Genomic DNA, 19,918 nt, shown 5'->3' on the forward strand with positions numbered 1-19,918 from the left:
CATTAGTATTTAATGTAAAGCATGCCCGAGCCCAATCTATTTTAGAGTGTGCATCCTCGAAAACCCTATTTTTCTTCTATAAATGGGAAAGAAGGATAAACTGTGCTTCTCATAAAGCCCTAGGTGATTTAGACATTGAAGTACGTGTGGCTGAGTGTCACGCTCATGTTGTCCAAGGCATGTTGCTTGTAGTCGCCTATTGAACGTCCTGGTCATGTTTATCCTAGACATGTTGTCCATGGCTATATACTCATTCCAAACTCTTTTACTTGCTTTCATGTTGTGTCAATATGGGGTGTATATGACCCGTCACCAAAATCATGTCTACACTCGTAAGGGCTAAAATACTCCTAAATGTATTGTAGGGGATGTGATTAGCTGTCAATTCTTCTTACTTCGAGTAATTGCATAGATAAAAATTTAATACAAAATAATTATTTGAATCCATTTCGACAAAAATAGTCTATCAAACATGTTGAAATGGTTGCTAATAAACACAATATCGACAATAGTAGAAATTAGTCGATGTATAAATGGTCTGTTATTTATAGAAATGATCTATGAGGACCCAACAAATTGTTGTCGTGTTTGCGAATTTATTTGAAATATTTTTAAATATGACAACTAATTTTTCCACTTGTTATAACTATCATTTAATTCAGTAGTTACGTTATTTTAAAATATCCGATGAAAAATAATTTCAAGTTAGCCATGGTTTTCAAAACTATATCAAATTTAATTTTCAAACATGAGTGTATAAGTTACTCAACAATCAATTTAAATTCAAAATATAATTATGCAAAAAAAAAAAATAATAATAAAGAATTTATCTTCAAAGTGAATTTAAAATTTAAATAAAATTATAATGAAATTACAATTAAATATAGATTAGAGGTACAACCTTTTTTATGTCAAAGACCAGAAGAAACATCGTTTTTTTCAATCTTTTTTTCTTTCGTTCGTGTACAACAATTTTACCGCACAAGCTTTTACCGCACAAGCTTCGACTGTGCCTACCTCCATTTCTAGAGGAGTCGTCACGTACGGTTTTAAAGCCAGGCATTTCTAGTAATGGGACGGGTCGGATGTTAGCTTCTAACAAAAGTCACTTTCTACGTATCTTAAGCTTCCCAATGCTGCATTCAAAGCCATACTCTTACAGTTGAACAACTTATCTTCTTCTTCACTTTGGGTTTGTTCTTTGAACCTTGCTCGAGAATTGATCGGAGGGTCTCTATAAGAATGAATAAATTACAAGTTCGGTCCCTAAATTTTTATATTTGAGTTTAATATGTCTCTAAACTTTTTAAAAAATTCTGATAAATATTGGAACTTTCAAATTTGTGTGGAGTGAACTTAAAAAAATGTTCTTGAATTTTCAGTGTTATATCTAATAAATATCAAATAGATTAGAGACGTAGTAGACACAATTAAAAATTTAAGATATCGCTAGACATAGAATTGAAAGTACAGAGATTTGTTATATAATTATAAAGTTTTAAAAACTATTTGTAAGATACACGATCTATTAAATATTTTCATTTAAATTTGGGGAAAAATAAACTAAAAGCTTCAAAAACCAAATATAAATGATTAATAAACAACTTTTTTTTTCTTCGAAGAACGAAATTCATGGAGAAGAAGGTGCATCTTGTCGGTATAGGTAGTAACTTTTATTTCCTTTTAAGCCTTTTATAGTTCTAGACCATCAGGCTCCAAATCCAGATTCCGAATCTTGATCCGAATCTTGGGTATGAGATGTTACAAATGGTAACAGAGAAATGTCTCTCTCGGTGATGTGTTTCAGGGACACACCAAAGCAAAAGTGAGTAGACATGTGATACCGAAATAAAAGAATAGTACATGAATGAAATGAGACGTTATCTGAATAAGAGTGATCGTGATGATGAAATGACTTAGTTAAGTCAAAAGTATTTTTAAAATTAATAATAAATTCAGGTCGGTTGAGTTCAAATAAGTTGATAACTCAACCTAAATTATACAATTGAGTTAAATTGTTAAAACCCGACTCTAACATAGTTCAAGTGATCGAACATCTACCGTTCCTTTCATAAACCAGAAGTTCAAATCCGTTTTACCTTATGTTAAGTAACAGTTCTACCAAACGACTTTTCGAGACAACCATTTATAACTTCATAATCGAACTATATTGAGCGAAGGGCGTTTTCAACGAGCAATAAAGGTCTATATTTTAAAGGTATGAAATGAGTCCCAAAATATGTTGAACAATCAAAGTTGTTCCATTCCCCTACACAAAAAACAAAACAAAAAGGAACTCACCCAATCCTAACTGAATCATAAAGTATCAATAAATATCAACTGTGCAAGAAATTAATTTTCCTTTTCAAATTTTTTTCAATATGTGTTTGTTAGGTATTAATGAACCAATTTAAAGCGACCATTATTCCTTCCCGGGAGCTTAAAGCTCATGAATGTTCTATCAAGTGAGCCGTTGTTGTTGCCTTTTACTTACATTCTCATATAACACTAATTTCAATTTCTCTCTCTTGCTAAAAACTCTCTCCCCTGATTTCTAAAATTTTTTCTTAAAATCGAGACTCGAGGTTCGTGTTCACGTTGTCCGACCACAGGCAACGTAACTCGAAGTAGGCTTAACCCACTCAATGCAGAGAGTGGGTGTCGCACAATCGCCAAATCCGCTGCCTAGAAACTGCAATTGTGACCGTTCGTATTCTATTTTTAAAAACAAGAAAACTAGTTCATTAGAATTAAGATTTTGAAGTTTTCTCGAATTAAGATTTTGAAGTTTTCTCAAATTAATTTGATAAAGATATACCATGCATTATATATTCATATAACGTCGATCATGTACAAAAACATCATAACTTCATATTTCTTATGTACAAAGTTTAATAATTTCAAAGTATATAAGGGAGATAATATAGGTTTATGATTTATTGTTTTTCTATTGATTCAACTTGCGATGTAAATGATGATATCAAAATCTTGGATGAAATGGTAACTCGAAACTCGTTCCTTCATATATGATAAAGAAATAATGGTGAAAACACGGCCAATAGACATACTTTACTTATTCGATACCTTTTGTTTCGTTCATTCATATATACACAGCATATTGCTTATATGCATATACAAACGACACCTAATTAGGTCTCAAATAAAATAAGGGTCAAATTAGACCAACTCGGTAATTGTCTCCCCAAGTAAGTCATCAAGGACGATAACTAATTTAAGTAGGGGAGAGTGTCATAACAATACTATAAAGAGAGTAGGTTGTGACCGTCATAGTCACGTCAAAAGATTTCTAGAATCAAAAACACAAAATTAGGGTGGTCGGAAATGGAGACAATCGAAGGTCGTTCCTAAATTATGAACCCTAGATTTGTGGGTATGACCTGAATTCATAGCTCAAAGAATAGTCGTCTAACCCTACTACATTTTAAAGAACAGATAGGCCGTACTAGGGATTATCCCTCTAGCAGCTTTGAATGCAAAACAAGTGGAGAACACAAGTGAAATACTTCGAATGCAAAATAAGAGCCTTCAACGGTTTTGAGATAGAAGAAGAGCTCTATGTTGTTAACCCCTTGCATCTTAGCCATTCAATGATTAGAGGCGTATCATCTCGAAGTTCACTACGAAGCGTGGTGTTGATAATCATGATCAGTCTAGAGTTCAAGAATGGGGTGTGGCACTTTTAAATTCTACACACAATCATCAACATGGAGTTCTCAATCTAGCATAGCTAAATGATTAAAAGAATAAAAGGTCGAATCGTTGAACTCAAAAAAGGAAAGATATCATCTTCGTTAGCAATCAACTCATGCCACAAAAGATTCTCTAGTAACTCAGTTGTCATAACTTCCTTTAGGGATTCTCTCTAACTTTACCTAATAAGGTCTTTCCTTACATTATGTTACGAGCTAAGTGTCAAAAATTACTGAGAAGGGGAGATCCCACATAGGTTGGAGAGGAGAACGAAACATTCTCTATAAGAGTGTGGAAACTTCTCTCTAGTAGACGCACTTTAAAAATTTTGAGCAAACCCCGAAAAGGAAAGGCTAAAGAGGACAATATCTAATAGCGGTGGGCTTAGGCCGTTACAAAGCTACCAAGTAATTTGACCAATCACACCACTGCATCCCCTCACCCCGCCCGCCCCAAAAACAAAAGGCAAGAACTGAATTTCTAAATCAGGCATATCAGGGAAGATTCCTGTTTTCAAAATCAAACATACTGCACAATCAATTATCTAACAATAAAACCTACCCTCCTAAATGGATATGACATGATTTTATTCAAACACAGAGGTATCTAACTTCAATCATCAATGTTATCTTGGAAAGGATCACATAAGTGCAATTTGAGTTATCAATAATGATACTCTTTTGCTCTGCAAGTTGCTTACAGAAAGTTCTTAGCATCTACCAACATAGCATAGCTCTAGTGTACTTCACTTTTATTTTAAGCATAGAATTGGAACATAATCATATAACTTATGGCAACAGTTAAAACTAACATTGTTTGGACATGATATCCATTGAAGAATGTCAAATCAAAGATTTGAAATTTCTCTATAGTCGCTACAGCAATACAGAGCCTAGCTAGGATTTCACAAAAGAAAAGAAACAAAATGCAAAGTTCAGAACAATGAGTTATCATCCATAATTGTAAGGATTTTATTCTAAAATAAACAGAAAAACTACAGCAATCATATGGTTTTGGTCTCCATCCTCTTCTTTCTATTGGCAGCATAACTTTTCAAATGGAAATTGATGAAAAGAGCCAAAAGAGAGGCATTGAAAACAGCATTAAAGCACCAACCCCGAAAGCCAGAGCAACCGCCACCAGATCCTCCAAAATGCTCGTACAACATTTGACCAGAAACCACAAAACTAAAGATAAACTGTAAGATTTGGCAATCAGTGACCAACCTCTTCCAACTGGGTCGAATCCCAAAGGTGCATAGGAAGTAGTACCCATACATTAGCACGTGCACCGCCGCATTGGTCAAGAGAGCTATGGGGAACAGTGATTGGGAAGTGTGAAGCCAGAGATAACACATGATCAAAACCGTCGAATGGTGGTAAACATGAAGAAACGTGAGGCGTTGAAACGACCCAGTAAGGATAATAAAGAGGGTGTCGATGAATTCAAGAATCTTGGATAGGTAGAAGACATAAGCCCAGAAGAAGAGAGGTCCAACTGGTGGGGTGCGAGGTGGGAAGCAGATAAGCCAGTGGAGATGAGGCACATGGTAAATGGAAGAAAGGGTGCATCCAAGGGCCATTATGAAGGAGAGACTGAGAAGAACAAAGTTGTGTAGGGCTGAGATTGGCTTGAGAAAGTGAAGGGAAACGGAAGGGAGGGGAATGTGGGAGAGGAGCAAGGTGAGGAATAGGTAAGAAAAAACAGTGAGGATGAGGAACAGAGGCGTGGAGCCGAATGTTTGACCTTGAATCCATTCGAAATCGAGGATAATAGGATGATTCACAAGCCAATATCGAAGATCTGGGAGAATTTGATTCATTTTGTTCTTGTAGAGACGAAAAGAGTGATTCACAAGTGATAAACTATCGGATTTTGAAGAGATAACGCATCGATAGAGACTTGTTCTTCGTTGATTTATATGAAAACGAAAATGGAAAGAACCATCATAAGAAACAAATCTTCATATTACCATTTAGGTCCTGAAACATAGAAAATTGTTCAAGAACTCCAAGATTATGACCGGGGAAAGGCGATGGAGCTCGGAATGTAGTTCAATGGAGAAAAATGAAAGGCATTAATGGAGCTAACGAAAGTAGAACAATGTACCTGGAACCCTAGAAATCGAAGAAAGGCGAAATCCGGTGGAGATCGAGGTCTCGATAGACATAAATGAAAAAGTCACCGTCCGCCAGTATGTGGATGATAATGTAAACATTGGAGAGAGCTCGAGGAAGAAGACGACAATGGGGATGAAAGAACCAAAAAAAAATTAGGAAATAAAAACAACAAATTAATAAAATATTTATAAATTTTTTAATCTCTATAAAAAAATATATTATTAAAAAAAATTTAATAATCCTATTACACCTTTTAAAAAGTCTTATATTTATAAATATTTATAAATATTGTTTCAGAAATATTATTAAATTTTAAAAAAAAAATTATAATATATTTCAACTGAGCTGTTAATATTAAAAATAGTATTAACATCTTATATTTTTTTAAAAAAATATTAAAAATAATTTTATCGTTAATGTAGAAACGAAAACTGTCTATCGATATCTTATAGATTATTTTCAACCTCTCCATTATCATTTTTTGAAAGTTCATTAACATTTTTATTTATTTATTTTTAATCAGGTTTAGACATATTTTTTAAGTAAATTATTAATAATTTTACTTTCGTAAATAAAAGTATCTCTCTAAATTTTTTTTAAATTCTAGAGATATTTGTTATATTTAAAAAAAAATTAAAAGATATTATTGAAATTTTTAAAATTTTAAAGATCAAATATAAAATTAAAGAATATTTATTAATTTAATAAACATTAATAATAATAATAATTTAAAGTGGGTTAATTTATTATCACTTATTTTTGATAGAGGACTGGTCAATTTTTTTAATTAATTATTGTAGTAATTATTTACGTATATAATTTTATTAAATTAATTAAAATTTAATTGATTAAAATTATTTTAATAATTTCACTTGTAACAACGAAATACCTAAAAACAATAATTAATTATTAGTAAGGAATTGCGAAACTAAACAAAAATATTATTTATCTCTATGAAATATTATTTGATTCATTTTATTCTTGGGCTTACTTGATCTCGAACAAATTGTTTTGATCGAGTTATCTTGTAGCTAAAATAGTCGGTCAACCTTAAAATCCTTGTGGTCGATCTCGACCAACAAATGTTTGTTACACGTTTATTCCAAAATTTTAATTGTTCTTTCAATTTGGCGTTAGTAAAAGTTTAGAAAAATTAAGTATGAAAATTAGCTACATGTCCTAGGAATGTACGGTGAGATCTCACATTGGTTGGGGATGAGAACGGAACACCCTTCATAAGGGTGAGGAAAAACCTCTCTCTAGCAGACGGGTTTTGAAAACCTTGAGGGGAAGCCCAAAAGGTCAGATCCAAAAAAGACAATATCTGCCCGTGATGAACTTAGACCATTACATGTATCGTGTAAGAACCAATTGTGTGCGTTAAGTAGATTATGTTATTTAATGTGTTCTAATTCGGTGTCGTGAACTCACACTAGTTGGCTTGGACTTCAAAGAACAAATTTAGTCCAGCACTAAGAACAAATAAGCGACTTTGACTTAAGCTACTCAGGTAAGTGACCTTAGTATTGACTTGGTTGAATGAAGTATGAATGACACGTACTCTGTGACCTTCCATGTGCCGTATTTTATGACTGTTTTAACATTCTATATTTTTGTAGACTTATGTTATGCTATGATTATGTGATACGTATGTTATGATATGTAATGCGTCAAACCCTCACCAAGAAGACAAGTGTGTATCATGATGCAACCGAGGAGGACGGTGCATCATCCAATACAGCAAGAAAAGTGTGTATTAAAGTCAAGTTGTGACATAAGCAACGCTCGAGAGAAAGCGATATGAGCGTCTAAGACAAGCTTAGAAGGGGCCAGGTAGAGTCCCGAGCTAGTTGAGATTTTGAAATTTAAAGTGGAAGAGTATTTTTATTATTTAGTTTTTTTTTTTAATTCCTCCCTTGGAACGTATCATGTACGTCCGTCCCACATCGGTAAAGTTCTGAAAGAGCGCAGAACATCTCAATATAAAATAGCCATTAGACCCACAGTTCAATCCATACCTTTCTCGGCCTTTTGGCTAAGATCAAGTGTAGTATCTGTTCTTATCAGTTTAATATCTGATACGTGGGCCATCGGCCCACATGATATTAAATTAATTTTTCATGGGGGGAGGCCTACCAAAGGAGCTTGCTACTTGGGCCTTCGAGCGTCGCCTTTGCCTTGCACTATTGCATGGGCCTGGCGCACCCCACTGAGCCCAGTTCAAATATTTTTCTTAATTTTTTTTTTGAAAATTTAACAATATTATTGATGAGAAAAAAAAAATTGTAAAATTAAACGAATTTTATTTATTACTTAAACTTCAATCTGATTAATTCTTAACCAATATTTAGGGTGGTTTGGGGAATCACCTGTCTTCTCGATTATTTCTTAGTAATTAGTATTTAGGGTGGTTTGGGGAATCACCTCGTCTTCTAGAGCACTTAACAATGTATCTTTACCAAACCAAAAAAGTTAGTTTGGGTAGAGCTGGATCGGAAAATAAAACGGAGCACCTAACAATGTATCCCCAGAAAAGTTAGTCCGGATCTAAATGTTGGCTAGGTAAGTGTCCTATAGTAGGTGCAATGTATCCCCAGAAAAGTTAGTCCGGATCTAAATGTTGGCTAGGTAAGTGTCCTATAGTAAGAGGAGTAGTTATGAACCCTGTAGACCACTCCCATAACAATGTATCTTCACAAATCCCATAACAATGTATCTTCACAAATATTTGCTAGTAGTGGACTTGAGCTCAGCTCTCTTCAATCCGATTATCTCTCGAGTATAGATTTAGGTTCGGCCTCAATAGGAAAATAAACCGGAGCACCTAATAATGTATATTTACAAATATTTGCTAGTAGTAGACTTGAGCTTTTAATGGGAAAATAAAACGGAGCACCTAATAATGTATATATACAACTATTTGCTAGTAGTGGACTCGAGACTCTTATAAGTGGTATAAGAGCTAGACACCTGGAAACTTCTTCTTAGTGCATTTTCAAAACTTTGCTCGAAAGAAAAAGTCCAAAGAGGACAAACTTCTCTTACCATACACATTTTAAAAATTTTGAAAGAAACTCAAAAAAGAACAATATTTGTTAGTGGTGGACTTGAGACGTTACAAGTGGTATAAGAGCCAAACATCAAACGATATGCCAACAGAAGGTTGAGCCTCGAAGGGGATGGACAAGAGATGGTGTGCAAACAAGAATACTAGGGCGCAAAGGGGGTGGATTGAGAGTCCCACATCAATGGAAGAATGAGAGAAGGATTGTGACATTTTAAAATCTTCAAGCTGAAAGGAAAAGTCCAAAGAGGATCATACTTATTAGTAAAGATACCATATTTATTAATAGTGGGCTTGAACATTAGATACATCGTAAAAAAAAATATATATATTAACCATTTAAATTTTAGTAAAAAAATAAAAATAAAAAATCGATTTTTTAATTTTAATTTTTGAGTTGAATTATTTTTGCACTAGACCAAATTACATGGGTTATGAAACAACGCCATTTTGCCAAATTCCCTAATTTGCCTCTCAATCCAATGGAGGCTCTAAGACTCTACAATGGACGATCGAAGAACATCATCGATTAACTCCGCCAGGTCTCTTCCCATCCACACTCCCAAATGGGCCTTCACGTTCTCAGAGCCCCTCCTTTCTCTTCCTCCACATCCATAATCTTCAAACCCACTTCTTCCGCTTCGCTTCTCTTCAAATTTGGCTATGCTTTCAACTCTCCTTCCTCCACCAGAACCTATTTCCGAGTTTCTTCACTCAAATATGTTGCTTCTCCTCCAACTTCAATTCCGCTTTCTGGGTATTTCTCTCGGAGAACTCGTAGGTTTCATGGTGGGTTCATTGCAGCTACTGCGGCACCTGGGTCTGTCAAAAAATCCGAGGAATTGAGGCCTTCCGTTTCGCCTGACCAATCTTGGGTCCAGAGACAAAATGGGATTGAGTAAGACTCTCAACTTCCTTGCAGATGTTTGCTCGTGTTTCTTACTTTTCTCTTGCAATTGGAAAGTGATATGGATATGTGTGTGTGTGTGTGTGTGTGTTGTATTTGGAAGGCTGAGAGGTTTTGTGTCAAAGCATTATGTTGGTACAGGATGAAATTTGGAGTTGGATGAGCTACTCGAGTGTAATTGAAGGGTCGGATCATTATTTTCAGTGTCTATTATTTCTAAGTTTTTAAGGTGTTACCATGTTACTATATAACTTGTGGCTTGAGTTTCATGTACAAATTTAGACTTCTTAGGTACTAAGTTGTGAGATCGTACATCGGTTGGGGAGGAGAACGAAGCATTCCTTATAAAGGTGAGGAAACCTCCCTCTAGCAGACGACGTGTTTTAAAAACCTTGAGGGGAAGTTCGAAAGAGAAAGCCCAAAGAGGACAATATCTGCTAGCGGTGGGCTTGGACTGTTACAAATGGTATCAGAGCAAGATATCGGGCGATGTGCCAGCGAGGAGCTAAGCCTTGAAGGGGGGTGGGACACACAGCCGTGTGTCAGCAAGGACGCTGGGCCCTGAAGGGGGATGGATTGGGGATCCCACAACAATTGGAGAAGGGAATGAGTGTCAACGAGGACGTTAGGCTCCGAAGGGGGGTGGATTGTGAGATCCCACATCGGTTGGGGAGGAGAACGAAGCATTCTTTATAAGGGTGTGGAAACCTCTCCCTCACAGACACATTTTAAAACCTTGAGGGGAAGCCCGGAAGGGAAAGCCCAAAGAGGACAATATTTGCTAGCCTAGCAAGAAACCAACCCCTTATTCTTGAACAAAACAATAAAAAAGAACAAGAGAAAAAGAACCAAGAAAAAACTGAGCCTGCAAAGCTCTATAAACTCTTCAAACTAATGTAAACAATCTCTTAAATGAGGCAATAGAGGGAGGACAAAGGAATTCACTATCCTTACGATGAACCTTAGATAACCCGAGCTCAATTCGGGATCCAAGGAACATTTATTGTCATGCCTCAAGGTCCCATAACAAGATCAAGAGCCAAAAAGTTGTGAGAAGCTTTACTTTCTCGTGTTCAAAAACATGGTGAGCTCGACTCGGGATGACCAAGAGAGAGATAAAGCTTTCTTACTCAACCGTTTTCAACTAGATCTTAAGGAAAAACTTAGCATTAAGAAAACTATATGTTCATTCACAAGAGTTCAAGATTGAGTTGAAGTGGAGTTTAACTCGAGTTTGATTTTAATGCGAGTAACATTTCCAAATACCTATATTACTAAGAAGCGGGGATACGTATAGGAGACATAGATACAATACGACCCGGACATAATAACACACTAATTTTTAAAAATATGGGATACAAACGTGACAACACGCATGCCGAAGGACACTAGCCTTTTGAAGCTTTTCTCATTTCTCTTTCTCTAGCAAATTGTATATTTTCAGCAATTTATAATCTCTTGGTGTGCTCCTCATAAAGCTTCAAAGACTGTGAACTCTGTTTGACGACGTTTATGTAGGCACGGGTGGACCCTTTGGTTTTATCGTATGAAGGTTTTATGTAGTAAACATTTGTTGGTTTTATCATCCGAAAGAATTTGAAGTGTTTATTTATTTTGGAGGTCTTGGAAACGTATGCGTTGCAGTCTTAAACTCGGGCTCTCTAGCTCGGGACTTTTGTATTTACTCCCCCTTTTTAACCAATGACATGCCTCTTGTGAGTATTGTTTTGTAATCTCTTTTGGCTTTGACGACTGTGGGCAGCCGTTTGTTTTTCTCTATTTCCATCTCGAGTAATACATTATTGAGAATTATGTCTGAAATCTGAACGTTTCTTTTGTTCTTATCCTTAACCAGACCCTTAACAGGTTCCGAAGTGCCTTTAAGAGGTCGTATTTACCATGAAACTTACGGGTGTCAAATGAATATTAATGATATGGAGGTTGTTCTATCAATCATGAAAAATGCTGGATATAGCGAAACTGTCGACGTTCCAGAGACGGCGGAGGTCATTTTTATCAACACTTGTGCAATCAGGGACAACGCCGAACAGAAGGTGTGGCAGAGACTTAATTACTTTTGGTTTCTGAAGAGGGAATGGAAAAGTAATGTTGCCATTGGAAGGTCGCAGTCTCGACACCCTCCGAAAGTAGTCGTTTTGGGGTGCATGGCGGAGAGGTTGAAAGATAAGATACTAGATGCAGACAAGATGGTCGATGTAGTTTGTGGACCTGATGCTTACCGAGATCTACCAAGATTATTGGATGAAGTAGATTATGGTCAAAAGGGTATCAACACACTTCTTTCCCTTGAAGAAACTTATGCAGACATAAGCCCCGTACGAATATCGAAAAATTCTGTCACTGCGTTTGTATCCGTGATGAGAGGTTGCAACAATATGTGTTCGTTCTGCATTGTTCCTTTCACTCGGGGCAGAGAACGGTCACGTCCTGTTGAATCAATTGTGTCTGAGGTCAGGGAACTTTATAGAGAAGGTGTGAAAGAAGTAACTCTTCTGGGCCAGAATGTTAACAGCTATAACGATATCATCGATAATACTGATGTCGAACCAGGGACTAACTGGAAACTCAGTGATGGATTTTCGACCATAGCCAAGGTAAAGAAAATGGGTTTGCGTTTTTCTGATCTTTTAGATCGTCTTTCCACAGAATTTCCTGAGATGAGGTTTCGATACACATCTCCACATCCTAAAGACTTTCCCGACGAATTCCTTTATTTGATGCGAGACAAACACAACATTTGCAAAAGCATCCATTTACCTGCTCAGAGCGGGAATAGCACGGTTCTCGAAAGAATGCGTAGGGGATATACACGAGAGGTCTACTTGGATCTTGTTCACAAGATTCGATCAATCATTCCGGACGTGGGAATAACTAGTGATTTCATTTGTGGTAAGTGGCCTTTTGAACCTCTAGTATTTTGTATTAGATATTGGTTATTATGCACTTGGTACTTTGGTATGCCATTAAGTTGTTAGTCTTATAAGCCCCGATGACTGCTTAGCTAATACTAGTTGTTAGTCTTATAAGCCCACCGTTAATAGATATTGTTTTTTTTGAGCTTTCCTTTCTAGGCTTCCTCTCAAGGTTTATAAAACGTGTCTGCTACGGAGAGGTTTTCACACACTTATAAAGAATGCTTCGTTCTCCTCCCCAACCGATGTGGGATCTTACAATCCCCACCCCTTTTTGGGGCCCAGTATCCTTGCTGGCACACCGCCTCGTGTTCACCTCCCTTCGGGGCTCAGCCTCCTCACTGACACATCGCCCTGAGTCTGGCTTTGATATCATTTGTAACGGCCCAAGCCACCGCTAGTAGATATTGTCCTCTTTTGGCTTTCCCTTCCGGGCTTCCCCTCAAGGTTTTCACATCTTTATAAAGAATGTTTCGTTCTTCTCCCCAATTGATGTACAATCTCACAATCCACCCCCCTTTGGGGCCCAACGTCCTTGCTGGCACACTGCCTCGTGTTCACCCTCCTTCGAGGCTCAGCCTCCTCGCTGGCACATCGCCCGGTGTCTGACTTTGATACCATTCGTAATTGCCCAAGCACACCGTTAACAAATATTATCCTCTTTCGGCTTTTCCTTTTTGGGTTTCCCCTCAAAGTTTTTAAAACGCGTCTGCTAAAGAGAGGTTTCCACACCCTTATAAAGAATGTTTTGTTCTCCTCCCCAACTGATGTGCGATCTCACAATCCACCCCCCTTTGGGTCCCAACGTCCTTGCTGGCACACCGCCCCGTGTTCACCTCCCTTCGGGACTCGGCCTCCTCACTGACCTATCATCTAATGTCTAGCTCTGATGCCATTTGTAATGGCCCAAACCCACCTAATGTCTGGCTATTCAAACAACACACATCACTTTCCTTCATTTGATTTAGTAAATTGTTGTCATGGTTGGTTGTAGTACGGAATTTTGGGCTGCCTTTTTTCTCTGCTGAAGAACATTGATGGCATGTCAAATACCTGGTTTGATACTGTCACAGAGCTTACTGGGTTTGATGCATATCATATTCAATTTTTTTCAGCAATGTAGCGGTATTACTCTCCTTATATCATTCCTCATTCCAATTTACAGGTTTCTGTGGCGAGACCGAAGAAGAACATGCCGACACTCTAAGTCTGATTAAGGAAGTCGGATACGATATGGCTTACATGTTTGCATATAGCATGAGGGAAAAAACTCATGCACATCGAAACTATGTCGATGACGTTCCAGAGGAAGTGAAACAGAGAAGACTCACTGAACTCATCGAAACGTTTCGAAACAGTACAGGACAATGTTATGATATGCAAATTGGTAGTATCCAATTGGTTCTTGTTGAAGGACCAAACAAGAGAGCCCTAGAGACGGAGATGATCGGCAAGAGTGACCGAGGTCATAGAGTTTCGTTTGTTAATGTAGCTATTCCACATCGAGATGGCGATTACGATGGACAACGGAAAGTGGCGATTGGTGACTTTGTTGAAGTTCGTATATCGAAATCGACACGAGCATCATTGTTCGGAGAGGCACTTGCTGTTACAAAACTGAGCTCATTTTACAACAGTATGGATGAATCAATTGCTTGTGTGAGCTGAAGTTCTAATGAATTTTGATCATTTTGATTTGTGATGAAATGTTTAATACACTTGGGGTACTTTATTTATTAGTTTCATTGCACGTTTTCTTCTATTCAAAGTGTAAAAATGTCATTGAATCTTGGCATAGCTGTCTTCTCGAACACTTGTGAGTTACTTATCTTAAATGTGAGGTTCCACATCGGTTGGAGGAGAACGAACCATTCTTTATAAGGGTGTGAAAACCTCTCTAAGTCGGAAAGGGAAAGCTCAAAGAGGACCATATTTACTAGAGGTGGGTTTGAGACATTACAAATGGTATTAGAGGTAGATACGGGGCGATGTGCTAGCGATGAGGTTGAGCCTCGAAGGGAGTGGACACTAGACACGAGGTGGTGTCCTAGCAAGGACGCTAGATCCCGAAAGGGGATGGATTGGAGGGTCCCACATTGATTGAGAAAGGAACAAGTGCCAGCAAGTGGGTGCATCAACAAAGACACTAGGCTTTGAAAGGGGTGGATTAGGGGGTCCTACATCGATTGGAGAAGGGAAAGAGTGCCAGCGAAGACGCTAAGCCCCGAAGGAAGGGTGAATTGTGAGATCCCATATCGGTTAAGGAGGAGAACGAAACATTTTTTATAAACGTGTGGAAACACTTCTCCTTAGCAGACGTGTTTTAAAAGACGCTCTGGGGGTTCCACATCGATGGGGTAAGAAGGGGCATAATTGAAATATAGCAATAATGTATAGGGTATTTTAGAAATTTTCTTAAACACAAAGAACCGACTCGGACTGGCCCGGCCCGGCCCAGGGAAAGAACCGACTCAGCGGGTCAATATGCTCGTTTAGGATTGTGTTCTTCTTCGTGGCTTCCGCAGGCGGCTATCCTTAATCCATTAAAAAGCCCTTCTTCATCTCCTTCGCTCTCTCCTTTTGTTTTCTCTCTCTAAAATCCCCATCCCAGAGAGAGGGAATCAGAGTTCCAATTCAGAATCTTTCATCTTCCTCTGCGATTCAATCTCGATGAACATTTAGGGGAAAAAGCATTCGAGTAAACGTTATCCAGAGTCGAAAATGTCTCATGCGGTGTTCCAGACGGCTCAAATCATGCCCATCCACACCCAGCTTCCCACCACCAAGCTATGGCTTCCGCCGCCTGTCAAACTCGGTTCTTGCCAACGAACCAGAACAGTTCTGGTGGTGAAAGCCGTCACCACTTTTTCTCCTCCTCCTTCTCATTCTTCTTCTTCTTCGGATGATTCAGATGGGAATTCCATTGCTCTGTTAGAGCGTTGCTTTGCAGCCCCATCTTCGCCTGCTGGTTCTGACTCCTCTCTCACCGCTACATCTTCCTCCTCTTCCGGACCTGTTATGAAAGGCAAATATGGTGCCCTTGGTGCTGTTACCTTGGAGAAATCCAAGCTTGATATGTCTCAGAAGCAGACCAGGTCTAGCCCCGAGGTGAGTTTTTCGTTTTTGGTTTCGTTCACTTCGATTAATATATGCTTTGATGTTCCTTCTCTGTGGATTGTGATGTGGAACATGATCTTAACTTGGGAGGTTTTTGTTAATTACATTTGTGGCAATTAATGACGGAAACTTTCCTATCTCAGCCTAACTAGGAATTTTAATCCCATCCGAGAGTTCATGCTTTTTGTTGGCTTTATCTGTATAAAGTTATTCTATTAGATTTTAAATCTTACCCTCTGCCTAGTTGAACAATACTATGTGTGTTAAGTGAAGTGTACGATTAAGCAACAAAAATCCATTGCTTATAGTTTTTATTATCATAAATGGAATTGAACAACATATATATCAATGAACTGTTTCAGATGTTTGTCGATTTTTGTGAACTTTGTTTAACTGCCATGTTCCCTTCATAGAATGCTTCGGGTTGTTTATTCGGGAACGATTTAACTTCGCTGCAGTAAGTGAATTTTCTTCCAAATTGGCTGAAATGTATTAATGGATAAAGAACCCGTGGATTGCAATGAGGGTTGACACTTACAATATCTGTTCACCTTCACATGTCTAAATATTTTTCTTGCAGCTATACGTTTTAAAGATCCGCAGTCCCATGTTTCTATGAGAACGAAAGTTGGTCTTGGGGAGGTACAGGAGTTGTGTGTTGTGGTGATCGGGTAAACCTTGTTGGTTAATTTTTTTTTTTTTGGGCAAGAAACTAGTGGTGTAATTGGAAATGAATCTAGGTTTGCCATTTCCCCCTTCTGTTTGAACAAAAATCTATTAGGACACCATTACTAATGATACTTCTCAACCATCATTAGTAAGCTAGACATATTGGTTATTAGGGGTCAATAAAAAAAAGTAATGGGCTTAGCGGGAATGACTTCAATCATGGTGGGTACCTGTTTAGGATTTAATGTCCTACAAGTTTTCTCAACCAAATGTAGTAGGTTCAAACGATTGGCTCGTGATATTAGGCGAGGTCAATACAAGATGGTGGGGACACTCGTGGATAAAAAATGAGTCCACTTCTCAAGTTTATTGGGTGTTGGACTTATGGTTGGATAGAAGTAGTAATTTCCATTCTCCACTAGTTGATTGACTGAAAAATTAGTCATTCATGAAAGCAAGCTGATATGAAATTGTTTTGAATTGATGGCTTCCTCATATTTTCCTGTCCCCTCTCTTCATTCCCCCTTCCATTCATGGCTTCCCTTCTCTTCCCTCGGCAGTCACATTTCCCCTTCCAAGCATTTCATCTTGATGAGATAGAATTACTCGCAATGCATTATCACAGTTGAGGACAGATCATTTTTTATCTTGATTGACGGTAAGTATAAAGGAAGTCATGCTAGGATTACAGAATTTGGACAAGACTCATCTTTCTCCATCTCCCTAAGCTGGATCTCTCTTAACTGGCTTATGAACTTCAGTGTTTAAGTATTTGTTAAACTTTCCTGGCTTACCCTCGAACTTTTCAAGGAACACAAAGGTGAAAACTGTTATCTGGGCCAAAAACATTTTAATAAAAGAGGTTTTATTATAGTAATAATAAAGTTTTGACCACACTGGCAGAAAAAGCTCATTATCCCTTTTGGAGAAGGAAAGATCGGCAAGTCATCTTTGTAGTCTCTAATCCCAATTTTCTAGAAAAAATGATGACAGCCTGGTAATCCCCTCTTATAAAGATCACTGTTCAAAAATGAACGGTATAGATGGCCTTGAGAATTTTATCCCAGAGAATACAGAATATCAGCCCTTCCACGTTTATGGTCCTACATCAGCAGCCAATGACTCTCGTGGGACATGTTGGCGCACTAGGTAGTTGAATGTGTGCCATTTAACAAAGAGCATTATTCCTCTCTTTCTAAGCCCCAGTTCTGAGAGCATGAGGAAGAGCAGCCCATTGCAATTTAACATTGTAAACTGTTCAATCTCTCAGAAATCAGCTTATGCAGTACTTTGAGTTCTAATGAACCTCGAAACAGCTTATGCAGTACTTTCTAATGAACCTCGAAACAGCTTATTGCTGAAAAGTTGAAAAACCTACTTTTTGCTTCTTTCTAATGAACCTCGAAACAGCTTATGCAGTACTTTGAGTTCTAGTTTGGCACTTAACCAGTGACCTGATAGGATTTCGGGAAGCCAGCTTGTGTTGTCTTTAGGATGACTCATAACCATACCAACAACGTTACATAGAAAATTTTCAGTGGATAAACAATGTGGTGTGAGGATTCCTTGCAAGAAAAATCAATTTTGACAAACTTGCAGAGAAAAGGACAGAATGATATTTTTTGCAATCTATCTTGAATATTAACTCCTTTGTCTTGGAAAGCAAAAAAACCAAGGGAATTCTTTGACGTTATTAAGATATTCTTTTCTCCAGAGCCTTCCTCAGCTTCTTAGCCGTGGAGAAGGAGGAAGAACCAATGAACTTGCAAATAATAATATGTTAGCCCAAACATTTGTATTATCTATTGTTAGCATGGTTGCATGAAGAAAAAAATGTACATAAATAGGATTGGGTCTTTCTATCAGAGGTTTGGTTGATTTGTAAATGGTAGGATTTGCTCAAGAACTGTCAACCAAACTCTTTTGTGGTCTTTGTTTTAAACATACAAAAGTTACTGTTGTTATTATTATTGTTTTGTGCTTGACAGTTGGCACCTAAGCCTTAGAGTACTATTGCACTCTAGTGTGCTTTAAATACAATAATTTGTTTTTTGTTTTTCTTTTTAATGATTTAGTTCAGTTGGTGGAATTAAGCATTTCTGCTATATTGTTGGTTGAATTATTACATTTTCTCTATTCCAAGTGTTTGGTACTAAAATGATGTAATTACAAATCGTAGACTGCAATTGGGGGAGGTGGTGGAGATATTGGCAAGAAAATTAATCATGGTGGTGGTGATGGTGGGGATGATGACGGTGATGATGACGATTATTATGATGAATTCGACGATGGGGATGAGGGAGATGAAGGTGGCCTATTTCGGAGAAGGCAATTTCTTGAAGAGGTATAGGATTTGTTAGTGATAAATCTGTTGCTGTTGCTTTTTATGGGCACAATTTTAGCACTAACTTTGTATTCCTCCAGCTTTTTGATCGAAAATTTGTAGATGCAGTCTTAAATGAGTGGCAGAAGACAATAATGGATTTGCCTGCTGGTTTTCGTCAGGCTTATGAAATGGTAGTGTATTTTTTTATTAATTTAATTTTTTCCTGGGGGAACAGGAAATAGTATCATTTTCATTTAGTGTTAATTACTTTAGCCTTGAACTTTGGCCGTATGCTGACTGTTTATTTATTCTAGGGTTTAGTTAGCTCAGCTCAAATGGTAAAATTCTTAGCAATAAATGCCAGGCCAACTACAACTCGGTTCATTTCACGAACGCTTCCTCAAGGAATCTCACGATCTTTTATTGGCAGGTAATTTTTTTTTTTTTTTAAAAACATCATGTACAATGTACAAGGTCTGCCTTTCGTTCACTAGGTAACTGACTTTAATTCTTTTGCCAATTCACCATTCTTGAAGGGGTGAAAACTGGGGCACTTGCTTAGAAGACCAATTCTCCATTAATCATATACGTCTTAAGATTAGAACCTAAACCTATTTTAAGCAACGAGATAGTACAATGTCTAATGCTAAATTATCTGTTCATTATACAAGATATTTACTCTAGCTGGTATTACGTTTTATGGTCGAAGCTATGCTAGGCATTTATTATCCTTGATTATAATGTTCACTTCTCTAACTTCAATCAGGTAGTTGTGTTCAGGGTTTCTGACTTCTTATTACTGCTTATACTTTATGACTCATTGCTGCTTCCTCCGTCTAAGTTCCTTGCTGGCAACTTTTTGTTCTTTTATAGACAAGCATGGTAGACAAAGGGCACACCATGCCAAAGATATTTTTTTCATAACAGATAGTTGGGGTTTCAAATTTTTTAAGAATGCCAATGCCCTTCTTTCAGTAGATCAAAAGCTGTCCCAAGTTTTGAATTTCTATAAAGATCACATAGAATTGCCAGCTCACCCACTAGAGTTTTTTTCTTTTTTTTTTTTTTTTT

At 37.4% G+C, this 19,918-nt stretch overlaps 3 protein-coding genes and 1 non-coding gene across 4 annotated transcripts in view; 3 read left to right on the plus strand and 1 right to left on the minus strand.

Annotated features, from left to right (window-relative positions):
- Nucleotides 1–4,479: 4,479 nt before the first annotated feature.
- Nucleotides 4,480–5,971, minus strand: LOC111486707 (elongation of fatty acids protein 3-like). Its single transcript, XM_023133937.1, has 2 exons — nt 5,821–5,971; nt 4,480–5,693 (listed from the first exon to the last, which is right to left on the minus strand). The coding sequence occupies exon 2, from the start codon at nt 5,531–5,533 to the stop codon at nt 4,715–4,717; it is 819 nt and encodes a 272-aa protein (XP_022989705.1). The 5' UTR covers nt 5,534–5,693; nt 5,821–5,971; the 3' UTR covers nt 4,480–4,714.
- Nucleotides 5,972–7,845: 1,874 nt separating this feature from the next.
- LOC111486767 lies at nt 7,846–8,041 on the plus strand. Its single transcript, XR_002718947.1, has one exon. It is a non-coding gene; the product is annotated as a U2 spliceosomal RNA (small nuclear RNA).
- A 1,287-nt stretch (nt 8,042–9,328) lies between these two features.
- LOC111486642 (CDK5RAP1-like protein) lies at nt 9,329–14,529 on the plus strand. Its single transcript, XM_023133837.1, has 3 exons — nt 9,329–9,793; nt 11,658–12,712; nt 13,901–14,529. Exons 1-3 carry the CDS (start codon nt 9,462–9,464, stop codon nt 14,401–14,403), a joined length of 1,890 nt encoding a protein of 629 aa, XP_022989605.1. The 5' UTR covers nt 9,329–9,461; the 3' UTR covers nt 14,404–14,529.
- Nucleotides 14,530–15,170: 641 nt separating this feature from the next.
- The window catches only part of LOC111486651 (protein RETICULATA-RELATED 1, chloroplastic), a 7,144-nt gene continuing 2,396 nt past the window's right edge, over nt 15,171–19,918 (plus strand). The window contains exons 1-4 of the mRNA XM_023133853.1: nt 15,171–15,843; nt 18,701–18,865; nt 18,946–19,038; nt 19,162–19,277. Of these exons, the coding sequence (XP_022989621.1) occupies nt 15,457–15,843; nt 18,701–18,865; nt 18,946–19,038; nt 19,162–19,277 (761 nt within the window). The 5' untranslated portion in view covers nt 15,171–15,456. The remainder of the gene's footprint in view (nt 15,844–18,700; nt 18,866–18,945; nt 19,039–19,161; nt 19,278–19,918) is intronic.

Source organism: Cucurbita maxima, unplaced genomic scaffold (assembly GCF_002738345.1).
Source record: "Cucurbita maxima cultivar Rimu unplaced genomic scaffold, Cmax_1.0 Cma_Scf00011, whole genome shotgun sequence".
NCBI classification, from domain to species: domain Eukaryota; kingdom Viridiplantae; phylum Streptophyta; class Magnoliopsida; order Cucurbitales; family Cucurbitaceae; genus Cucurbita; species Cucurbita maxima.

What these genes read in the sequence shown, in the direction of transcription:
- LOC111486707 (XM_023133937.1), bottom strand. Translation starts at nt 5,533, where the DNA reads ATGAATCAAATTCTCCCAGATCTTCGATATTGGCTTGTGAATCATCCT.
- LOC111486642 (XM_023133837.1), top strand. Translation starts at nt 9,462, where the DNA reads ATGGGCCTTCACGTTCTCAGAGCCCCTCCTTTCTCTTCCTCCACATCC. An exon ending in CAGAGACAAAATGGGATTGA is followed by an intron (nt 9,794 to 11,657) that starts GTAAGACTCTCA and finishes ATCCTTAACCAG; the next exon opens with ACCCTTAACAGGTTCCGAAG. An exon ending in AACTAGTGATTTCATTTGTG is followed by an intron (nt 12,713 to 13,900) that starts GTAAGTGGCCTT and finishes TCCAATTTACAG; the next exon opens with GTTTCTGTGGCGAGACCGAA.